General features: G+C 46.4%; 1 protein-coding gene across 7 annotated transcripts in view; it reads left to right on the top strand.

Annotated features, from left to right (window-relative positions):
• The first annotated feature begins 2,495 nt into the window (after positions 1 to 2,495).
• Positions 2,496 to 25,543, top strand: part of LOC124297030 (gamma-aminobutyric acid receptor subunit beta) — an 85,326-nt gene continuing 62,278 nt past the window's right edge. For all 7 annotated transcript variants that reach the window (XM_046747601.1, XM_046747599.1, XM_046747597.1 and 4 more), the window contains exon 1: positions 2,496 to 3,208. In XM_046747601.1, the coding sequence (XP_046603557.1) occupies positions 3,114 to 3,208 (95 nt within the window). In that variant the 5' untranslated portion in view covers positions 2,496 to 3,113. The remainder of the gene's footprint in view (positions 3,209 to 25,543) is intronic.

Below are 25,543 nucleotides of genomic sequence, written 5' to 3'. Positions count from 1 at the left end.
GGTCGCACTAGAGCTTTTTTCCAGCCAGATGGAAAAACCTCTGTTTGCAGTGAAGAGTCAAAGATATTCTGCAAAGTAGGGATGATAGACATCATGCACTCTCTCAAGAATCGCAGGGGTATACCGTCTGGACCACAAGCGTTAGAACGTGCCGACCGTATAGCATTACAAACTTCGTCGCTACCAACGTGCCGAAAATAGAACCTATCCTCGTCGCAACCCTCCACCGGTGGCACAACATCATGCTCAACGCTAGCGCTCATAGGGGTACCACTGCCAACAAAATGCCTATTCAGCGAGTCCGGATCGACAGGGAGCTGATCGTTGCGATCTGATTTGCCTGACAAGCCCACCTCACTAACACAATCCCAGAATTCCCTGGGCGATTTACACTTTTGAAACTTTTCCCTATGATAACGTGTGATAGCATCACGAATCGTTATTTTAGCACGATTACGCGATTGGTTGCGAATTAGCTTGTCGCTTTCTTTATAAGTACGGCTGTAGGTACGGCAAGCTGCGTTTCTTGCTCTTAAAATTTCGCGCAACTCAGGAGTCAGCCACGGCGATGGTCGGTTACCTCGTACAACAAAAGTACGAGGAGGGGCGTGCTTGTCGTAGAGATTTATAATTTTGTCAGAGAAGGTGGCAACCTTTACATTGATATCCACCGAGGCAGTGACTGATTGCCAATCTATTGAACATAAGTCCTGATGGAAACGTTCCGCGTTAATATTTTTAAAGCAACGTCGCGTGATTGTTTTAGGTGCAGGCAAAATACGATCGTAGGTAAAGCAGGCAAGGAGAACATCGTGTTCAGAGATAACAGGCAGGTAGTGCTGCGAATAGAAGGCCAGATGCGAGTCGCTGAGTAGACAAAAGTAATCGATGGTAGAAAACGGATTTGCTCCGTGATGGGTTGCATCAAGAGGCAAACGCACAAGATTACACGTTTGCAGCGAATCAGCTAATGTCCTACGAGGTGAAAGAGAGGAAAACCAATCAATATTAAGGTCACCGATGAGAAAAATATTGTCATAGGCGCCCCCGCAACGAAGCAGCGCATCCTCAACCGTTTCACACCAAAAGCCCGTTTTTGGAGGGTTGTGAACAAGTGCGCAGAGAAACTTGTATGAGCCGAATGGAAGTTCAACGAAGAGATACTCGGATATGGTGTCTCTTGCCGTAGATTGTGGCGAAAGAACAACCACTTTGGCTTTAATTGAGAGAGAGAGAGAGAGAGATGGCGAGGCTGAAGAGCGTCATAATTATTTCCGCATATTTTACCGGTTTAAATAACGTTTATGAAATCTAAGTAAACTGGGTAAACTCTAGGATTGTTCAGCTGCAACCCCCGCGTTAATTGACTCGGGACATAAATAACTCTAATTACTAATAGTAATTTGGGTTAAGTTTTTCTTATTTATGTTTCGTTTTCTTCTTTCCCTCTCTCGCTTTCCACCGTAGAAAGCAGCCGGGTGTAGTATTCCACTTTGACATTTCTCAACGCGACACGGCAATATGCATGGTATGTGTGCGTACATATAACAGAAATACGAAACGGTAGGTATTAAATAAGTAATTGTAGGAGGGAGCGCGATGCTGGAAGAATTTTATCGTTTCTCGTTCGCTCTTTTTTCATTTTTTACGTTGTCGTTGTATTATTATTTTTCTTTTTTCTCTCTCTCTCTCCTTTTTGACAATTTTAATCTCGAGTCTACCCACGCCGATCTCGAACGTTCGTAATTAAGCGCGAACGCGAACCATTACCATGCAGGCTCAAAGGAGCGCGAGTCCATGATTGAAGAGTGTGAGGAGAAGACGAAGAATAAAGAGAAACGGAAAGAAGCGAAGGAAAAAAATAACAATAAGTAAATCAATATATGTATAGGTACACATATACACACGTATATACAATGCACACGCGTACGTCCCGGAGGGACGGAGAGAGGACGGGTGAAGAAGTAGAAGAACCCACGCGGGGGTGATAAAACGGAAGAGGTCGGAGGTACGAGGGTGTTGGTGAAACTGTGTGTGTGCCCGGTGAAAACAGACATGCCTCGCCGGAGTCAAAGGATTCATCTATCCTAGTTTTTGATCGTTTCGGCGTAAACGTATACATATATATATATATATATATATATATATATATATGTACATGTACGCGATCCGGCGGGTCGGTTAAATATACACCTCGAGAGTTCCTCCTCGATGGTTTTGCAGAGTTTAAAGAGTGACGAGGGCGGGGGTAGGGAAGGAAACGGAGAAAGAGGAGCTATTAATGTATGGTCGCTGGTTCGATTGTGCGAGTTCGCGGCTACACGGGCCACTCGGGGGCGCAGAGTGTGCGTGGGGCGGTGTGCCACCCTTGGACCGACTCCGCCGTCTATACCGGCGCGCCGCCACCCTGCCGGGGGTGCCGCGGGAGAGGGCAGCGCCTGCGCCGGGCCCGACCGGGACCCCTGCCCGAGGAGCGCCACTCCCGAGCGCGACGTAGCTCGGGTGCGAGCATCCGGACGATGTCCAGTGAAAGGATCAAGAAACAGAGGAGCAACCGGAGTGCCGGCGGCCCCCTGCAGGCGCTCGCCTTATAGGAGAGGAGGACCCTCGAGGCCCGACGAGGCCCAAAGTGGCCGAAGACACCGGCCAGCGGCCGGCGAAGAGGTCCCCGAGGAAGGGAGCGAGGAAGAGGAGGAAGAGGAGGAGGAAGAAGAGGAGGCGGCGGCCCGGCCCGCCCGAGGGACTGACCGAGGAACGCGTATCGCCTCGGCGGTGGACTGGAGGATTGTGATAACAAGATACCGAGGAAGAGAGGGAAGAGGGAAGAAAGAACCCGAGGACCTCGAGGAAAACAAGGATAACGTCGACCTCTGCGCGCCGAGCCTCGCGTAGCTACGCCGAGTAACTCGACTGTCGTTGCCTTACGCGTCGGTCTCGCATCGTCCGAGGCCTTCGAGTGACCCTCGAACAACGAACCAAGGATCTAGTGAACAACGAGATAACTTCCAAGTGTGTGAGAGTGTCCGTCGCGCAGTGCAACCGAGGGTGTGAAATCCGTCGCCTCGATACCCCCGACGCACGTCACGAGGCCCTCGGATCACCCGATCGAGAGGATGCGGTCGCACGCAGCCTCCTGGAGCATCGCGCTCCTCGCGGCAACCGTCACCCTCCTGCCCGCCACCTATCGCCCGCCCTTCGCCCACGCAGCGTGAGTATTCTCGCTACGGAATTACTACTTTAACTTAGCCCTTAAACGACGACGACGTGCACGGATTATATCGAATGTCGCCCCGGCAGCCACGGCGAGAGGCTCGAGTCCCTCCTCGAGGAGGTCGAGGGCGCTGAACGAGTGGCTTGTTCCTACCGGCGATGGTTCCTTCGATTAATTGACAATGAGACAAGGCGAGGGGGGAGAGAGGAATCTCGCTGATCGATCGGTGAAAAGATACTACAGCGGCATCGTGACGACACGGTGATGATTTTCGCCGAGCGATCGCGGACTCTCTCTTCTTCTCCTCGTTTGGCCCCTGGAAATTGGCAGTGCTCTTTAGAAAACTACACGAACCGCGATGCGTCATTCGGCTGTGAAACACCGAGAACCGGAACCGTGTTCGGGAAAAACTATCCTCAACCATTCGCGTGTGACACCCGAGTTCCGCGTGCAATGACGACGTTCGTCTCGTACGCTGCAATTCTTCTCTCGGCATTCAACGTCGCTAATCGTCTCTTCTGACGAATCCTTTTCGCTACCCAGTCAAACGCGCCGAAACGGAGTACTTGGTTCTAGTTTCAGATTTGAAAGAATATTAGTGCGATGGTTAAGCAGCGGTGTGTCGAAAAATTCGACTGTGAACCGATATCGTTTTCTATTATGTGCATAATGCCGGTTCGTTTCACCGATTAATATACCAATTCACGGAGGTGAGGTAAACACATGATCTAAACAGGCAATACGAACCGGATAATACCGACAAACAGCAGTACGTTAAACGAACGGTGCACTTCTCCGGAATAATTTGTGCAATCGATTCAAAAGTAGTGATCAGGACTGCGGTGGTGTGAGTGGTATAATTCAACGCGCACGGTGTCGATGGCTCATTGTTAGGGTAGCCTGAGACTTGTGTCCGTCCTCGATCCGTCCAGCCACTTTTCACATCGCGATGCTGATCTCGATATCAGCCACCAACTGCAGCGTAATTCTTCACACTGCAGTAGCGATGGCAACGCGTGCCTTCGGGCGAAGAGTTTTGGGCTTGCGGCGATGATGTTTCAAGTGCAGATCCAGATTTATTCCCTATCGCTCTAACGAAGAATCCCTCGACTCCCGCTTCTCTTTCTCGATTCGTCTCATCGGCGTGACAAATATTTACATTTCCACTTGGCGCGCAGCACTCAGGTATCTTTTGGCCCGCGGAATCACCGGAGCTGTTTCCTCTTGCACCAGGGCGACGGTGCCCTCTTGGCCGCCTCGAGTCTACGAGTGCCAACCGGGGGCCCTGTAGTGTGGTATCAGTGATCGCGGTAGGGCTCTCGAGCAGAGGGTCCTCCCGACGTGGCAGAGCTCCAACTCCTCCTCCTCCTCCTCCTCATCCTCCTCCACGGCTGTCGCGATCATCTTCGTCACCCGGTTCCGCACCTAGCCTCACCTAACCGCGCCCAACTCATCGAAAACCTCGTGGCCCCTCGTCTCTCTCTCTCTCTTACATTCTATCACCCCATACTCTCTCTCTCTCTCTCTCTCTCTCTTTTTCTTTCTATCATCTCGGCAACAACGCTCCGTTCCCAGCATCCCAATCTTAATTCGCACGACAGCAGAGTTACGCACCAGTCTCGTCTGTACCCGCTCTTTATACCCACTGATTTCGGTGAAGTCTGGATATCGCGAAATATTTCACCCGTTGTTGAGACGTCCTTCGTGCGGAGCTGTTATTGGGTTCGTTTGATTTGGAGTAGCTCCGTGTGCAGATCATGGACCGAGAATTCGGAGAGCAGGAAGTGATCTCACGTTGTTTTCAATTCGCTATAATACCGCGGCCACAGCGAAACCCCATCGCTGAATACCACGCTAACTTTTTCATGTAATCTCGGTTTCGGAAGCCTCTGCAGCGCTCTCAAATATTCATACACTTTCCTACCGTTTTCATAACGTGCACCGCGGTTGGTGAAAGATGTACATTTGAATTTGTGGTCAAGTTTTTAGCGAAAACTTTTTGCTGGTGTGGGCAAAAATTTGGTTCTACACTTCAATACACTACAAATCGATATTTAATCGTCGAATCGGAAAAAACGAGCATCGTCGTAAGCGTTTGCTGTGCAAAAAATTATTTGCGAAGGTTGTGAATCAGCTCGTCGTTTTACAATTTGAATAACAAGTCTCCTAAAGAATAACGTGCCGTTTGTCTTTTAAGTCGTGAGAATTTGCAAGATCATAAAAACGCCAAAATTGTAAATCAATTTTGAAGAATAGATTATTTTATCAGGTTAAATTACGCTATGGAAGATCCTCTATTGTAGGCTCGACTGTAGTTTGTTAAGCGTGTCTGAAAAACTTGTCAAAGAACTGACTAACTGTAAAGAAAGAAATAACTTTGATCGATTCGAAGAAATGCAAAATTTGATTAAACGTACGAAAAATCCTGATTAACGTGTTGCGAAAGAATAGCGTTAAGTAATAAAATATGATCAAGGTGCCGTTTGGACGATTTTCGTGGTTCGGGACAAATTTTGAGAGCGGAACCCGCAGGCCGGGTAAAAAAGACACAGAAAATATCAATTTACTGAAATACGAAGATCCTCAAATTTTCAGGGAGTGTAAAAAGAGCCGATATCAATCGCATACGTGCCAATTAATGCGATGATGCGAATCACACCGCTACGTGGCGGCCGATGGTTAGCCAAATCCAAGTGGGCTGGTATTTGCAAAGCAGTTGAATGGCTCTGCGATACATATTTAATAGTAAGCGGTTATTAATTCAAGCTTACAGAAATGATTGATGACACGCACGGAGGCCTCGCAATCACGATTTATATTCCTGCAGCGAAGTTAGCGCGCGCGAGTGAGAGAAAAAGAGCGAGAGAGAGATAGATAGAGAGAGAGAGAGAGAGAAAGAGGGAGATTGTAAAGACGAGGATAAATTTCACGTTGAACGACTCGTTGCTATTTCCCTTTCTCCCTCTCCGTCTTTCTAGCAAAATTATCGTCAGAACGGCGTATGCAGAAAATTGACCTCCGCGTAGCGGCGTGACAGCAGCTACTTTACCAGGCGGTTCTTTTTCGTTCGTAAATATTAAAAGTGGCTCGAGAATAACGATTCAATCGTGGTCGACCCAGCTGTCGGTTGGTTAACAAATCATAGAACTTTATCTGTGTCAAGAACGTGGATAAGCCTATCGATTTCTAATTTGGCACACAAACACCGACGGTATATCATATACACACTTACCCTTCACCTCTACCGGAGTGAATATAACGCATTATGATTTTTCCCGAATCGCGACGTTTGATTTCAGCCTTCTTTTCAACTGTTTTCTTACATCACCATAATTTTCGTAATTTTTTATACGCTGCGCGAAGCAACCGGATCACCCGAAAATCCTGTGCATGGTATAGTAAATACGTAAAAAAAAAAAAAAAAAACACCAAACCGACCACTTATCGTCACGTAATTCGGCTGCTTAATTGCCGTCCAAATGATTCTTCTCGGTGAAAAAATATATCTCGAAATAACGACAACTGAATCGATTCAAAATATACGCAAGGCTGGTACGCCACGGTGTTAGCCGCAGGTTTCTTGTTTCCCGCCGCATCGCCCCGTTTTACGTATATGGATTTTCACCCCGGCGGCTTCACGTGTTTCACGCTAATTGAAAAACTGGAAATTGCCGACCTCCGAATTGGAAGCTGTTATCAGAGGATTAAAAAACAAGACCGAGGAAAGAGCAAAAAATCGTGCGACAAGTTTCTGATCACAGCTACATTTAATCAAGGGCTGGATCGAATGAAATTGGATAAATTTTGACGAGCTTGCAGTTGTCGGCCCGGGATTTCTGATTTTTATTTCTTTAGCGGTGAGCTGAACGTTCGAATCGGTAGAACGGGTAAAAAATTATCGACCGTGCGTGTGGCTGCATGCGACGGAATACTTATCTTGGGTATATCCGTACGTTTGAAATGCGCTACTCTTATCAAAGCCGAATCAATGGTCACGTGAATTCTTATTTGAAAAAAATGTCTTTCTCCTGCTGTGCGTTGCATAATTATACCGTGTAATGGTCAAGCCATTCATATCCGTGCCTTACAAATTCCGCGGTAACTTTATACCCTTGCCTGCAGCAGAAAAGCTCGGTATCGCTCTTTAATCATTCTTCGCTTCGCATGTCGGTCATAATATACCTACACTATAAGCTTCCCATTCTTTATCAATGCGAAGAATTTCCACGCTGCAAATATTCGTTTTATTAATACAGCAATCGAAACGATACAACGATTTTTCATTTCTAATCGACAGAACGAGAATAAAATAAAAAGGTAATAAAATTAGCTTTGTTTCAAGCGATTAAGGGTTAAGCATGCCGTCACGCAGAATAGTATTTAGGCGCCAATTACCTAAAAAAAAATTCCCGTTTTATCAAAATCGCAAATTCCAAGGGAGATAACTCGAAGTATTCGCTAACATCTTTAAACGGACTTTAGACTGACATTCCACGTGAATTCTTGGGGTATAATTTTTCCGCGCGATCAGTTTCGAGTCTAGATTTGCAAAGTGCGTTAAAAAATGAGAATTTCGCGAGGTACGGTTTTCGCTGGTTTACGGAAGGCTTAAATCGGTAAATTGACCTGGCTGCGGGTGAAGGAGTTGAAGACGGAGAAATACTAAAGGGGTGAAGGCGAATTAGAGGAGGAGTAGGAGGGAGAAACGGCGAGTCGAAGGCGGAGAGGCGGACGGGAGAGAGATCGCTGGCAGGCGCCGGATATTACTGTTACTGAAGACTATTCGATTTACAAGTAAATGAAGATCCATCTGGTAACCAACTTTGATTCCCCCCGTTGAGAACCAGTCGCGAAATAAGACCAGAGCCGACCGACGTCTGCAGCCTAGACCGTGATCTATAACCCGTATAAATTCGCTCAGCCGGAGTGGTTATTGCGAGAGAAAATCCAAAATACCGCCAATTTTCCAATCTCTCTTCAAGCTCTGGGAGCGAAGCCTCGATCGCTTTGAGCTAAACCAGCTCTGATTTCGAGGCACTAAGATGTAAAGATACCAAAAATTTAACCGCCTTTTTCGAAATAATAAATGGGTGTATATATTAAAACATTTATCGAACATCAACTTGACTCAAATGACTAGCTGACTAGCTAGCAAACCGCCAATCTTTCCCACAGATTTTGGTTGAAGAAAATTTAATCAAATTTGTTAAAAAGCTGGCGTCACTTACGTGTAAAAATTGCGGGGATGCAGCTTTGCAACGTCATTTTTCTTCTTCTCGAAGAACGCTGTCTGTATCTTTATCAGCGATTTTTTCCAATCCCTGGTTATGTAGAAAGAGGGTAAAAAAATTCTTTGCCTTCACCAGTATCGTCATCCAACGGACCTATTCAAACAGATTATAAAAAATACCATGAAAATGACTGGAGCCGTAGTTCGTAGTATGCAATTTCGCTAAAGGTATTTCGTAAACTCTCGGAATGCGTCACCATAAACGTCTGTCAGGAGTATGAAAAACGTTCGCGCAATTGCGCAGCGATTTTCGGAGACTCATTTTCCGTGAATCGTGATCGTAATTGCCAAGATTCACGTCAGTTATCGAGGCCAATAATCTCTTCGAGCCGGCTCTCGTTCGCTCAATATTCAGTGCCTTTCTCCGTTGTCTCCGTACGAAGATCAACGGCACGGTATACCAACAACCATGTCGAACTCGATATTTTACTAAAACACAATTTTTGAACCCCAGTCGGTCGAAGAGCGACTCGCTCGTGCTGAATGCCAAATTGTTTAAGTAAGGGGTTTTCACTCATACGGGGTCTCACTTTTTCCTGTGACAGTAGTTGCTGACCGTTCTGTGATAATTGGTAAGCAAACGTGTCGAATATCATAGAAACGGAACTTGTTCTTTCGTCGACTTTTAGTATTTAGGAAACTGTTGAAACCGGGAAATGAAATTTCCTGATCTTGTTGGAAAGAAATTCATGGCAGGGATAATTTGTGGCGGAATTAGAGTTCGTAAGTGTTTTTCAAAAGACCGAATACCTGCGACGGATCGAAACCGCAAATTACAGTATGTCCGATTGCTCGCCGCAAGTGGCGTTCCTCTGACTATGCGTAATCGCGATCAGCGATGACATTTCGAAAATCCTGACTTTCGGGCGATCGTGAACACTTCAAAAGACGAGAAAATTCTTTAGAGATCCCGCCAGTTCTTCAGAGATTTCACCCTTTTGAGGCACCTGCATATATACCTACCCTTAATTGCTGCCTCCGCCGTTCTTTGAGTTCTCTTTTGCGCGAGTTAGAAAGGATTCCGCGGTTTTCTGCTGAGCTGATCAGATTCGACTGCGCAGAATTTTACGTTTGATCGTTCGGTACATGTAAAACCCGTTTGATTATTCCATCTGCCATTTCTGATTCCCGCAGCTGATTCACAAACGGGTGAAAATTTTATTTCATTTTTCATCTCGGTACACTTGACGCTTTTCTCTTTTTCACTTTTATTCCGCCATCTATCCGCAAGCTCTTCTGGAGAAAAACGTTGGCTTCGTTGACACGTGTTAGACAACGGATTACGACGCTCAACTTCTCGTCAATAAGTTTGATTATACGTAGGTATACCCTTCACGGTAGACAAAAGCTCTGCATTAAAATCGAGGTATCCCAGGTCTTTTTTAATCGCACCAATCCCGCAATTCTTAGTCTGCGTATTTTTTTAACGATGGAAATAGAGGGGATTTAGGCTTGGGCTAACAATGAACCGACATTAGGCGACGCGGCTTCTTTTTCCCCGACCTTATATTAATTCTGGAGTGCGGACAATGAGCCGCGTTACGAAATTTACGCAGAGGATTACGGTGGATATATTTCTTCTCGAAATTACATCTGCAGACGGGTTTCGAAACGACGGCGAGAGAGAGAAGGAGGGAATAAGGAAGGGAAGGGGGAGATTCTCAATTGCGCCATTGACAACTTTGAAACTTTAATGACGTCTCTAATGACGAAACGATACAACGAGCTCAGTCAACTGCACTTCGAGTCCCCGCCGTGTAATTGCGTAATTGTTTCCGAGTACGTCAGCTTCCTTCGCCCACGACAATCTCGCGAAATCTCATAGACGACGAACGGAGAGGAGGCAGAAAGCCGCGCTGTGTTTCGTCCTTTGCGCACGTCTCGACTTAACCCCTCAAATAACGAGCCCGCAATAATAACCGGCCGTAAAAAGTCGCGGGTAAAATTTCTGTCCGTGTATACGCAGCGTTTCAACGTGTCGAATCGTACGCGTACGGGGTGAAATGATGGTTGGAGTAAAAAACGAAGAGGACAAAAAAAGAAATCATAATTTACTCCTCGACGATTTCAACGCTCGAAACTAACCCCGAAGCTGTGACGCCGTTTGAGGAGAGGCTGCCTGCAAGCTATCGCGCCGGAGAACCCTCGACGACTTGAAAGAAGAAGCTCAAATTCAAAGCGGGGCGCGTATTTGATTGTGTGAAAGCAGAAGTAAAATTATTACGTTCCTTTGTTTCTCCACGAGATGTGCGTAACGTTTGTGTGCTCTGTATATGCAAGGTAGGGGCGGGAAAAAACTCGCGCAAATTTTACCTGCGCAACCTGCTCGCACTCACGCGCACACTCAACATAAATCATAGCTTATCCAAATTACGTTCCTACACCGAAGGAACGGCGATTGCCATGCGAGCGCCAGTCGCAGCCCAGTCCAACCTTTACAAGTTTGATTTTTATCTGCGATCACGAATGCCGGCTACTGTAATATACCGACTCACTTCTCATAGCCGCACGGCCTTATGGCTGCGTTTTATAACGCACAGCTTCAACGTATTCATGCAAGGGCACGTGTAACGTGCGAGTGTGTGTCAGTCTGAAGCTCGTCACGGTCACGTTTCCGTACGTATGTAATGCTCTTATAATTTTACCGAGGTTAAAATTAATAATTTTTTTCTTGAGTAAGATTCTCTGACCGAGAAAACACATTTTTTGTTCATTATGTTGCCTGTTGGACTAAAATGTAGCAGAACTTTGGTACGTAGAATTGACATGCCTGTAACCGATTTGACAAAATTGTTAATTGAAAATACGTTGTCGAGAGGATTAGGAAAACAAACATCGGTTTGACTTGGTTGAAATCAACACGACAGAGTCGGACCTGGGAGTTTTCTAGTGAAATAAAAATGCCTCAAAGAAGGACCTTTGCTCTTTTTCACGAGCAGTTGATTCGCACTATTCGCACACGATACGAAACAAGAATAAGGAAACTGACAAATGGAAGAATACAGAATTCACAAGTCTGGTATTTTCGTTGTCTAACTCATACGATCCTAAAGTCAGATTCCTAAATTTTCACTTCAATGTTATTTTCCCACTATAGGACAAAAAAATATATAAAAAATCGCGTGGAAAATCCAGCAAGCTTAACGCAGAAATCAATAACCATTGTCTCTGCATGGGGGTGGTGGGACCGAAGAGTGAAAAAAAGGGGTAAAACATAGAGCAAAATAAAAGCGAGTAAGCTTCTCTATCGTAGAACGTAAAACCGAAGAGATTACCCCTTCTAGCATTGGCAGGGGTTTATTCGTAACGAACAAACAGGCGTAAGTTGAAGCTAAGCCCGTCGTCGAAGGCCTTGAATACGTACATGTGCGTATAATGCATGCAATGGAAATGAAGATTCGCGCTCCGTGAATCGCGTCGTGTCATCTATAAACTGGACTCGCATCCGCACGAAGAACCTGCCGCGGTAAGCGCGCTTAAGAGGGCTTCTCCACCCCTTCTCTCCCTGCAGTAACACCGCGGTCGCCGACGACGCACCCCCGGCTCGGGGGTGGCGAGCGTGTAACCTGCTAATGAAAACCCCGCTTCGAGGCTTCCAAGAACGCGTGTCTCGAATAGAGGATGAGCTTGCGATTTTCGGAGCCATGCGAACCCAATTTTGCGGATCAAAAAACAAGTTTTTGAGAAAAATTTACAGCTGGAGGTGAAAGTTGCAGAAAAAATTCGACGACTGGTTTGCTGATTTATTTTTGAATGAAAATAGTTATACGGAAATTACTAATTTAATCACGGATGATTCGGAAAACTCCTCTTCGAGGCTTCGAAGAACGTGGGTCTCGAATAGAGGATGGATGAGTTTGTGATTTTCTGACACGTGAAAGTCGAAGAAAAAACTTAGCAGTTGGTGTACTGATTTATTTTCGAATGACAAAACAAAAAAAAAAAAAAATGGAAGGAAAATTACTCATTTAATCACCGATGATTCGGATGATAGATACGCGTCTGTATCATATGTCTGTGTCTTTTCGCAGCGTATTATTATACAGTTTCGATCAAGAGCAGTTATACACGTGGCTCTTGTTTGAATCCAACCCCCTAGAAATCGGATTCCTCATGTAATTGCGAATTGGCTAAAATCCAATATGACTTATCTCTTCCATGGCCCCATTACTGCGAGGTATAAGTTGCCCATCGAACTTCCGTGACCGCGTATTACCCCGAGAGATATCGAATATGCTTACCGCGAATGAGCTGAGCTGGCTGAGCAGGAATAAGAAAATAGCAGATTGAAAAAATTCCACGATCACGTTGCGTACTCGACCGTTCGCCGTTTGTTCGTTAGCGAATTTAAGAAATATGTTTCAAAATTCCACGAGGCAGAATTTGCTTGAAGAACGTCTGAAGCGTTATGCTTGGGTTGAGTAATTAAAAAGTTCAAACGAAACGAACCGGATGGAAAAATGAGTTAAGCGCACATCAAATGAAAACCAGCACAGACGAAGATGAATTTTCCTCATATTTCGGCGTGGCTGTTAACGACGTGCGGTTCACTTCTTCGTCATCAAAGAAGGAGCCGAACGTTCCAATAATTGTTCATTTTCAGCAGAGAGTTACCAAGCGGTGAAAAGAACTACCGCCCGACACGTTTACAGATAAGTCGGATCCGCAGTTTGAATCAAAAATTAGGAAAAGAAAAGAAGAAAAAAATATTCCAAGAAATATCCAAAAATATTATTTACACCGATGATGTTATTCAACACCGATAAAACAATATCCCTGTTGTCTCGGAGAAAATAAGAACTTGACCAAAATCAAATAAACGATAAAAAAAATTTAATTATCAACAATTTTAAGAAATGTCCTACAACTCGATGGTTCAAAATGATTAAACTTCCATGCGATTCTAATGTTTTTTGGGCTTATTTCGTCGGTCGTAAAGATCTTGATAGATGTTCTAATTTTTTTCTCTCACAAATGTATTTCCTCAAATTTTTGATATCTTATCTCGCCTTGTTCAAATTTGCAGATTAATTATAGTACAGAAACGTCGTTCCACTCAAGCGCACTATCCCATTAATGCAACTAACATTACCGGTGGTTTTTAAAACGGTTCATTCTCTTTTTTCAAGTTATTTAAGATAACTTGAGACTGTGACTCCCGCTCCTCTTTAATCGTCCACGTAACGCGATAGCTAGGAAGGAGAATCTAATTGCGGCAAGACGAAGTGCGGCGGGTAGGTACAGAGGAATTTTCTGCGGAGCCTTCGGCCATCCGGGCCAGATGGTGTTCGTGCTGCTCCTGCGTCGGGCAGGTCGCAGGAGTTAACTGGGCAATTGGGTGTCGCGTGCCAAGCATTGATTTTATGCGTGCACGCAGCCTGGCCCAACCTCACCTCGCCTCGCCTCACCGCCGCCCGGCGCCTCGCGTCGCGTCGCCCAGCGTCGTTTTGCCCGCGGTGCGGTTTCGGATCGCAATCGGATATACCTACATATGCCGATACCGCAGGTTTCCCCGCAACTTTCGAGTCTGCCGCGAACAAAGAACGGCCATTAATTTGCACGATTTTAATTAGACCCCGGGAGGATTCAGAGCAAGGATTTCAGCATGCGGCTCGGTTCGACCCGCGGATACATTCTGAACGCAACGGCACTTGACCTTGGCCAATTAATAACCGCAGCGAATCGCCGCAGTCTCTTCTGCTAGATCGGAAATCCCTCAAGCGAAGCGACGGCGTCTTTCTCCCGTACTCCGTCTACAATAAAGACTATCCTTTGAAAAAGGTGACTCTCCTCAATTTCTCTGTACAATGACAACGAAAATCGCTTCCAAAGAACTCGTACCGCTGCAGGCCTGAAAAATCGAGCCCTGCCAAAAATAAAAAGAACAACGCGACTTTCCCCGAAACTCACCGAGTTTCGCGCAAGCTCCGGACAATGGAAAGCACGAAGATACGTTTGCGATGCAGGCGAATACACGCGGCGCACACGTGTGTGGACGTGGGTGGCGGGGCTATAATAAGCGAGGGTTGCAGCTCGCCTGGGGGTCTGGGGGTCTGGAGGCCAAGCGGGGGCGGGAAGGATTCGCGTGCAGCCTTGACATGGGCCAGGAAATCAATGGGACCTCCAACAACGCGAACTCGCCGCCCGACGGCGGGGGGAGGGTTTGTGTAGCGGAGCCGGGTAACTCGGACGAGTGTGTTCCGTCTTCGAGGGTTCGGAACTCGGGACGAAATACGTACGTACGTCAATCTCCGTCGGCGCGACGTCGACGGGAACTTTGGGACGCCGCGGTCGGACTTTCCGCGATTTCGCGTGGAGCTGGGCTAGCGGAGATTTCCGTGCTTGGCGTGCTCCCTCGATTCACCGGGAATAGCGGCCCTCGCCCACAGCCACAGGCTCGAATCACGGCACAAAGGCCTTCCACCTGAATTACCAAATCGATCCGAATAACCTCCTCAGCCCGCAGAGACGACGGACGACGAGAAGAGTTTCCAACGATTATGCGATGCAGCCACGTTCCAAAGGCTCGGTGGAAGCGCATTCGTTCGTCGGGAAACAAGACTGCCTTATTGATAGACAGCGCTAGACCTGCAAAACCTGCAATCCGGGGTGCATCACGGTCCGCTGGGAAGGCAGTGGAAGGCTCTGATAAGGTGCATGAGAAGGCAGAGAACCAGGTTCGTTTGTCCGTACACACAGACATCCCCTTCTGTATACCGCTGCCAGCGATTGCGTGCCTTGGAAACCTTTCAATGGGAATCGTTTAAGTTTGAAGTGAATATCTGGATTGATTTCCTCAGCTTGGGGCTTAAAATCAATAGTCTAGTCCTGCTCGAGTCTGCCACTCACAATCAGCAACGTTGTTAGACTCTCTTGTCCGTCCGACTCGTCCTCTCTCCACCCTTTCGAGATCAATTCCGCTGCAGTCTCGCTGCCCGCTCGAAACTCCGTAAAATTTTTCAAACCCTGGAAACGCCTTTTCGACGACATTAATTCCAACCCTGGTTCGGGTCGCGGCCTCCGTCCAACAAACGATGGACAGGGACGACAAGAGCCTGCACGTTCGATCACGACTAGCAGCCACTGCAGACCTCGTTCGAAGCCTTGACACGCGAACAGGGTTACCAATCAATTCCAGCCCAGCCACTAACTCCCACGCCACATTATCTGCGAGGCCTGGCTCTATTCCGTGATCCTTGATTCCGTATGCATCCCATCCAAGGGTTGAAACTCGTTCGGGGAAGCCTCAAGAAACTCGACCTAAGCTTTCGGAATTATAAGTACTCAAGATCAGATATTTTTACAGACATCAAACGGACTTTGTTCACAATCGTTTCACGGAATTAGGCAACTCGGGTTTTTCCTGATCTTGTCAACTGATGCTTAAATCCGTCAGTAACAGAGATAGCATTTTGGCATTTAAGTATACATCAAGGACAAAACCAATGAAATATGTAGATGTGAATTTCCTCACCAAGATCCAATAGCAACAGGACCTTGATTACACCACAGCACCGATGAAATATCACATTGCACTGTTAGCTGCGTGGTTCAACAATTTAGCGAGGCTGTTTCAGGCTGATCGCGAACAGATTGGACTGACCACTGCTCGCCATTCATCGTTAGCCGAATATGTGCGCTGATCAGGGTAACGCAGACACATGGCGGTAGTACGGGGTGCAAGTAAATGATAGGTACTCGGGATGAAACTCGCGGGGCATTTCCCCAGACCACAAACATCCGGCGGCACGGGTGCTCCACGTGTGCGTATGTGTGTGAGTGGGAAGGCACATTCGTATCGCGACAGAGTTGAGCGCAACCTCCGTCGGATGGTGCCGTTCAATCCCGAATCGAAGTTCAGACCTGGTACTGGCGGTGATCCCAAGCAATGCTTCTCCGCGAGGCATATTCTCGCGATTACGTAACACAAACTTTTCCGAAAATCCTGGACCAAAGCCCCGTTTTAGTGCTGCCTTACTTTTACGACGTTACGGTTCCATTCGCCGCCCTCTTTCATCGACGACCTGCAGCTATAGCTATACACGATACATGTGTACAGTATATAGAAGCGAATTACTGTGAAGCTGGGCGATTTTTGCTAACGCGGTTAACAACGATCATCGAGCTGTCACTCGATCGATTAAAAGCTGCCTAGGAGCGCTTGATTATTTTTCAGTTCATCAAGCCCGACATGCGAGAATTACGCTTTGATGGGTAATTCGGCGTAAAAGGCTTTCGTACAATCATCCGATCTCAGCGCGTCTCCAACCCTATTTTCTCGAACGCGAAATGAGCAATTCCAGGATATTGATAAAAGGGAATCGTTGATCGGAGCTCGAGAGTTCGAGTGCCGTATCGCGAGTTGCTGCAACGGTATAAAGTGAGGAACGGAATAGTGAGAAAATAAAAGAAGAATGAGCTGGGGGATAAACAGACGAATATAAAAACTGCGATTTCCATAAAAATTTCCTCAGCTTTCACCTGGAGTGCCAAGAAATGAGTAATTTCAAGAATATCTGCCGCCTCGGGCAAAGCGACGTGCATATCGATCCTTCGAGTCTATAAGTATTATCGTAACTCAATTATTCTGACTTTACGATACGCCTCCAATCTGTTATCGACGCTTTCAGGTATCGGCTCCGATTATATTTTCCCTCTTTTCCACTGCGTGAAGGATATCGATCAGCCTGCCAACCGGTCAATCTCCGATGTCTTCCTGGACACAGATTAGCTATACTCCAGACATTACGACCCTTCATCTAGACTCTGTCAGGTCAATAAGTGCCTGCATAACTGGCTCTCTGCAGGGCCGATAGAATCTATCGGTACAATCAACTGGCCATTAATGACACGGAAAAACGGGACGGAAGAAACGGAATTGTCGAAGAAGCTCAGACCCGAAAACTTCTGCCTTACACTATACACCGTACTAAACTTTGCGATTGTGATCAAACGTTACAGTTCAACCAATTCACTCAAGTTGTTTTTTTTCCCTACGTATAATTTGTACCGCAGCGTAGTTGAAAAAAAAAAACAACAAAAAAACCGAGCTCATGGTCATCGTATTGAAATGACTTTCCCCATGGCTCAAAACTAGCGATCAGCATGCGTTCCGATTTCGAACGAGACTCGTGTGCGGGGCGATTTTTGCGACGAATAAAATAAAATTGCCGTCAAGTAAGAGGAAAAGAGAAAAGACGCTACAACACGAACACGTAGCGAAGCGACGTTCGATTCAAATGCGTCGCGTCAGCAGCTCCCGCAGCCGGCGTTCCCTGAATATGTTTGCGTTTAGACATCAGCGGCGCGTACCGACGTAAGCTGCGATATCCCGTAAGCACGTACGTGTGGATGTGCCATGCTTACCACCTGGCATGTTTTCGCCATTGTACAGTTACGCGTGCGTTACACGTGCACATGTAACACGCACACGGACGTAATGTGGGCGTATTTGCGACGTAGCCGAGGCGCTCCTCGCTACGTATATACAGTAATACGTGTACCAAAGTGAGCGTAATAAAAGAGCTTTCTGGGTCGCATTAAGGTAATGCGTTTGTGTCGTGGCTGGTTGCGGCTCGACCGACGGTTGCTTCGCGGCTAAGCCGCGTCCCATTGGTCATAGATATTAATCGAATAGAGAAGCGTTACGTAGCCTCGTTTCCCCCAACTTCTCGGGAAAGCTGTGTAACAATCCTTCGGTTAACTACCGCGACGATCGCATGGAAGAAAGGCGATCGAGATTGGAGCTTTTTCTCCGATATTTCACGACCTCCGTGAATACGGTGAATAGGAAAAGCATCGCGCGCTGTTAATTTTCATTTTCACCCAAGGTTTATTTACGCCGCCGGTGGCGCGTTGCTTTCGATAACGCAACCCTGAGCTACGTTAGCACGGCGTCCGCGGAATGCCGCGAGTTAATTATATCACTGCCTCGCGTTAATGTTAGCACGAAGGCAGCTTATACCTGCGTACAGGTACCTCGGCACTCTTGGATTACGTTTTTCCGCTCTATCTTGCGCTCTCTTTTACCCCTCCACCTCTTTCTTCCCATTCGCTGTATTGCTGTATTACGCTGTCCCGCCATGGAGGCGAGAGCCGTTGCCTGTGGCGCGATCGCGCGAATACGCCCGGACTCTGTATAAGCGCAGTAATTACTCCACGGAAGGAAATTACTGGTTACACGGCTGCCGTTAGTGTTGATCCGATTAAGATATTATTTTGACGAGAAAAGCTTGTATGCGCTATACTCCCACCCGACGGGTGGCGACTCGCCTCGTTCCGTTCCTCCTTTTTTCTTCCCTCCGCTTTTCCGCCGCTGCCGCTGGCTTTCACATTTATTTAATATTTATTCAATTTTCCCATCACGATGGCAGCGCGTTCGCCAAATCCTAGCGCAAACGGGAAAATTCATATTATACGTGTATTTACATGCAGATATGTATATGCATACTGCATCCTGCAACGTTATAAACACAGGAAGAAAACAACGCTGTAGATCGCGGCTTATGCCCGGCTGAATATTCAACGCGCTGTGCACCGAACTTCGCCCCCCCCCCCCCCCCCCCCATGTGCATCGAATCACCATTCGCGTTATCCGAATCTCCGATGCGCTCGGCGACCGGTTCGCTGCATTGGCTGAACAGGAATTAGTTAATAGTTTGGTTCCACTTCCGCTTAACACGAGTCCAAAATCCGGTATTTTACTCCGCAATTTTCGCAACACCGCGCTCCGATTCGCAGATATAGACGCAGCCTGCCGCTCGGAATCTGTGCGGACACTGCCTGCAGCTATAACACCCCGAATAAATGTACGAGATGTTTTATAAATACCTGATGACACGACGAATTTGCTCACGGATCATTGATCGACGATGCTCGATGGAAATTTGTTAATAGTTAACAAATCATACGGGGCTCAATTAAATTTGATAATAATGACGAAACATTTATTTCGCCATATCCAAATATACCTTTGTTAACGGTAAATAAAATCTTTTCTCAGTGTATAACTATTCGGAAATAGTTTCGATGAGTATATCGATAGAAAGAGGAAGAATTCAGATGTCGAAAAAACACGTTTTCTAAATTCGTATACCCGTATTGAATATTGAATGGCTATAATGTGACTGTAACGAACAAAATTACATTCGACACGGTAGACGACGATATGACTCGTTGTATCGCAAAGAATGATGAGAAAAAAATTCGTTATATTACGATTACTCTTCCCCTAAAATTATACCACGTGTCACATCGGTGTCAAGTGTAGAGTGAACCTTATGCGCTTCCAGAAACGTGTAGATACGAAACCTCAAACGTCTTTCGGTGCCTCGACGGTCGACCTTAGACGGATTTCGTTCTCCTTAACCCAATTACCGCAAGATTAAGTAGTTAAAACTAGACCTCTGCTTTATTTTTCTTCTTCTTTCTCATCTTCTCAGTATACCTGCCTTTAGCGTCGCGAAATGTTGGAGTAAAATTTCCTTTCATATTCCGTAGGTACGGCCGCAATGTCCACTTAACGAAGTCGACTGTATTAGCGTGCACGTTTGCATGGATTTGAAACAGAAACGCGAAGGGATCCCGTAGTCGTTAATACTCGTACGTATATTCGGCATAAGTAACCTTAATACTATTGCACGGAAGAGAAAATTTTCGTTCCACGTCGAATCTATACACTGAACGGAAAGGTTTCTCGGGAAAATATCGGTTTGCCTCGTATGCAATCGTTCGGAAATGTAGAACAAACGTCTCCGTATAAATCACTGACAGATTTGTGAACCTGGTATACGTACATATAGGTCTATATATCGTATATATGTATGTATACTTATTTGAAAAGTATACTTCACGCAGGTTTGAACATAAGCACCTTATACATACCTACCTATCTACCTTCATCACACGTATATCGATACCGAATTTCTCCCTGTGACAAAACATTTCTATTCAAGAAACGGACAGGCGAACGAGCAAGAATATTCGCTTCTAAGCCGATTCACATATGCCAAGGATATTCGAACACAGGCATTGGGTACGGTAAGCAGATTCCTGCGCAAATAACTCACGCATGGCTGAACATGCGTTGCACGAACATATCCACGAACGCGGTCCAAGAAGCTTTACAGAGCTTGTATAATCACGGGTGCCGATCGGTCGTTAAACGAAGTAGAATAGAGACGCAGGATAAGCGAGAAGCAATTTTCCCGACAAATTTCCTTGCAAGTCGTATATCGCCGTTTCTTGTTTTTCCTTGCGTTTCGCGGCTTCGCCGCCTGCACGTGGGATGGTTCGAAAAACTCACTGTACAGTAATCGGTCTCTCGCTGACGAGAAAGCGGCCATAAAGCGCCGCGCGTTATTTTCCCGCACCTTATGGTGCGGAACGGAAGCCCCGTAAGAAAAAGGACGAGGGCAAAGCAAAAAGAAAGGAAAAATAAATCGCCGTCCCACACTCTGAACCGCAAATTGAACGTCGCACCTTCGCCGGCGGTTCAGCTGCAGTTATACGTTTAATGATTATATAGTTCCGCCCTCTGTCTAACCGCACTCACCAATTTGGCCGGCTCTCCGTGTGTCCAAGTCCTCTATAACGTAGCCGCACCGCAGCCCTCGCCGTTATACGAATACACACGTCGACCGCTCACCGCGGGTTGATCGAAGTAATCCCTCGCCTCCCTTCGCAGCCTAGCGTTCGTGTGCCAGGACGGGCACGCAGGGTGTCGGTGGGGTGTGATTACGTTACCAGCATTATCGGAAACTGCATTACGGACACCTATACCTTCGCCTATCGAGCCGACACCCGAACCAAAGACCATCGACTGGCTCTCTGATTGCTGATACCTGATGATCACGCCTCGTCGCCGCGGCCTGCGTCGCGACGCCAAAAGGTTACCTACAGGCTACGGCCACCGACGAGATTGCCGACCGAATCAGTCCCGGAATCTCGAAAATTATTATTATCGTAAGTGCACGAGAGGCTTCGAATCTAATCTGTGTAACATATTACATGCGGTACGTCGATTAGGGAAAGCTTCGAAGTCGAATTAAAACGTCGGATAGAAGTAAAATTCAGACGAGGATAGCTGGCTCGATGCGGAAGTTGGACGAATTTGATGCGTCACGAGGTTACACGAGGGTGTGATATTCGCAAATGTATCGGTGAAGAGGTGCGACGATGCGGTGGAAGGAAAGTACGTCAAAGAGACTCGGGGAATCAAAGGAAATTCGGGATCAAGTACGTATACAGAATCGCGCAACGTTGAAAAGACACTGTATAGTCACGCCTCTGTACTCGTCTAAAAGTGCAACAACTGTGAAGTAAACTTTTCGAACAATTTCATCACGGTATGAGAAAAAAATTACTATGAGATCGTGATACCGTGAATAATTATGGCGCGAAACGTGAATCTGCAGTGTCGCACGGATTTGCAATATTCGCACGTAAACCTGAAGAAAATGAGTGTCATCTGGTTTTGCGAACGAGAATAATAAGCCGGCGCCAATTCGAGGACAGCGATATTATATTCCATGAGAAATAAAAATTACAGCGACCGTCTCCGCGGTGATTGAGGCGTTGAATTAATATTTTTCTCATCTCGCTTCGATCACGCTGGGTTGTATCTGAGAAATATTATTGAGTCGGAACGTTGGGTTTTCGTAGTCGAGTGTATAGCCGGTCGATCATCGATTCTGAAATTAATTCAACTCCCGGAGATACGGATTAATACCGAATATTATACCCACTCGCGCCTGCATCGAATAAAACGAGGAGGTCAAGTTTCGAGGACGAGGCAATTACCGTCACCGTCGGCAACGACGTTAAACATCCAGTCTAATTTGGAACGCGCGCCCTGCGGCAGCATCAGCGGGGCAAGGAAGGCGGCTGTTTACTTACTAGCGACGTATATTAGTTATACTTTAAAAGTAAATGCATTAATTACTTTCCGGCCGAGATATGACGGTGCAGATTGCGGTTTGCGGCCGAGCCGGAGTACGGCAGTGCGGAAAATCGTTCGTCGCATGCCTAAAAACCCACTGCTAACGGAAAAGTTACAGGTACTCGCGGCATCGCGGAGCAATAACTTTGTTAACTCTTTAAATCGTTGAAACGAGCGGACGTGACTCCGACAAACTGTACGCCGCTAATTTCTGCGGCGATGCTTCTTCCCTCTTAAACTCAAGCCGTTATATACGCTTGCCTCTAGTTTTGACATCGCGATTAACCTAAAATATCTTTCGGAGTGACGTGCGAGTTAACCCTCTCAGTCACACATTTTTCAACTCGGTATTGTTCCGCGAATTTTGTTACTCAGTGATTTTTAGGGTCGCTGATGACGAATTTGAAGTCAGCATTCGATCATTTCGAAGTCCAAGATGGCTGATGTAAAATCTAAAAAACTATCAAAATTCGATTATTTTTACCGAAACTTCTTACTCGGAGTTACGCGAAGGAACGGAGATCATTTGAAGTTGTAAGTAAACTGCGATAAGACTAGGACACGGAAATTTTTTAGCTGAAACGGTGAGCATCCCACTGTGACTGAAAGGATTATTTCTCGCGGCCCGGTTTCGAGAATTTCACCGCTAATCCTCTCCGAAGAACTTTCATCTCCGAGACCGCGAAATCCACGATATTAGGAGATAATTATCGGGAGCCCGATGAAGGCTTGTCACTTATCGATCCGACATGCATTTAAATTTAATTTCGGGCCGCGAATCGCGTAGGTGAGACCAGAAGGAGAGAGCCAGCGTTGTTTATGTACCGAAGGCAATTAAAAAGCAATTAACGGCTGTGGTAATTGTATATTACGCTAGACGCTCCGTGTGATATTAATTGTGACTACAGGGGTGTGAATTTCGGGGTTAAGGTAGCATTAACGCGAACGCGGCGAGGTAACCGCGGAGGCACGGATATTGGTATCCAGATTTTCCCAATTATTACCACGGTTAATCCACTCTCGAGTCGTCTTCGCAATCTGATAGGATTCTTCAATAATTAGAACGAGATTCCCGAACTCATTTGTTTTCCAACGACCGTTGGAACTGGAGTGAGGAAGAGCTGGCAGGGAGGAAACGGAATTATCCCTTCGCACTCGCGTTGGTTAATATCTCGTTAAAACTTGATTAAAGACCACGAGAACAGCGCGCTGTGCCAAAGGTGTTCTTCGAAAGCTTCGGTTGAATGAAAATAACGCAGACGGACCGATTCGAACGGCGTATTTATAATATGCATACGGAGTTTACAATTTGTATAATGACCGTGGGGCAGTTTCGAGACGTTAATATATTTTCCCGGGAAATGAATGTCCCTCGGGTGTAGAAAATAACGCGTTAGTGTGGGAAAAAGCTTTCGCACCGTAATTTAAAATCAATACGAGAATCAAGTTTGTGAGATATTTTGTCTTTGATTTACGTACATACGTAGCTCGGGTGTGAAAGAAATTACAACACGAAGGTCATTTATTTGCTAGATCAGTGAATCTGACTGTAAATACGCGCGTCTTTGTAATGAAACGGATTGTCTCATCAAGCGGAGGTTAAATTAAGAGGACGAGATGTTTGAATTATTCAAAAGTCGGGACCGCGTGATATCGTAATCAACCTCCTGGGCGCCGGCTGACATGACCAATCCATCATTTTGACAACCTTATGGAAAGGCGAGTCTTTACACGTTCGCCAAGTTCGAGTACATATCCATGTATTGTGCGTACGTATTACACACACCAGGCAAGCCTGCCGGGGCGTGTATAATCATCATTCCTGCAGACTGAGCTACTTTTTAACGACACTCGACACTCACCGCACGCCTCGCGCTTCTCTAGACGTAAATATAATTCCATATTCGAAATTATCCGAGAGCAGCGTAGCTTGCCGAGGTGGACTCGCTCACCTGCTCGCACCCGCCACTGAAGCACGAAGAGCGAGAGAAAAGGAGAGAAAGAGGGAGAGGGAGAGAGAAAGAGAGAGAGAGAGAAGGACTCGCCGGTATACGCAGGCTGGTCGCGTACCTGCGAATTTCAGGCATGAATTATTCAGGTGACATCTCTGACGCACTAGAATTACTCCGACGACTCCTCTTATAACTCTGATTGGATTTCCAGTCTTTTAGCACCCAGTGACATGCCGTTGATTCGGCCTTAAATTACACGACGAAGACACGCGAGAGTCGTCCTGCGAAATTCTCCATCTCTTGTACAATGTCGAGACACTCCAATCCGGATAATTAGACGACGAGAAAAACAAAATCCTCACCGATCCCTGGACGAGTTTGTCTATAACAACCACCATCCCTCGGTCGACTCTGACGATGGGGATTTTTCATCTGGTATTTCTGATCTTAACTTCCGGCAAGTCCCCGCTGGATCTCTCGAGGCTCCGATCTCTCGCGGAGTTATTAAATGCTGGATTTGTTTGTTTGCCCTCCCCCTCCCCCCCCCCCTTCCCTCGCTTTTCGTTTTATACGGCCCAAGGGGGACTCGTGATAAAACTCATGGAGTAAAGGGGGGGGGGATAACAGAGCGAAGAGACATCTAAACTGATACGGAACAATACTTATAAATCACAGTTTTTTCTTTCCAAGCCGGTAAATGTTTTAAAATTTAATTAATGTACCGAGGGCACGCGAACTCTCGTGTGAAAAATGAAATTGCGATTAAAAATTAATCACGATACGCGGGCGTATGTATAATAACACGACTGATTAGTGTGAGTTGGACGTGGACCACACTCATCGTTGGCACAAGTTTCACACGTCACCGCAGTTTTTTTCTTTTCTATATTGCTGCAGCTTGCGGCTGCAGATTAGATCTGTTGACAGAAGCGAGTTATTGCTTCGCGGAGACTTGATTCCGCTGCCCGGGGCGGTTGGTATTAAATCAGACATTTCATACGATTTTTTTCAGTTGCGTACATGATAGACGTGAGTGTTGTTCTCTTGGTTTGTGCTTCGTTCAGGCGCAGGACAAACTCGATCGAATAATCTTGTTGAATTTTAAACGGAACGTATATACATTAGAGTGGTCCCTAGTTCGGGCTATATAA

The sequence above is a fragment of the Neodiprion virginianus genome, chromosome 2 (assembly GCF_021901495.1).
Source record: "Neodiprion virginianus isolate iyNeoVirg1 chromosome 2, iyNeoVirg1.1, whole genome shotgun sequence".
Classification (NCBI taxonomy): Eukaryota; Metazoa; Arthropoda; class Insecta; order Hymenoptera; family Diprionidae; genus Neodiprion; species Neodiprion virginianus.
This window is presented reverse-complemented; position numbering and strand designations above follow the sequence as displayed.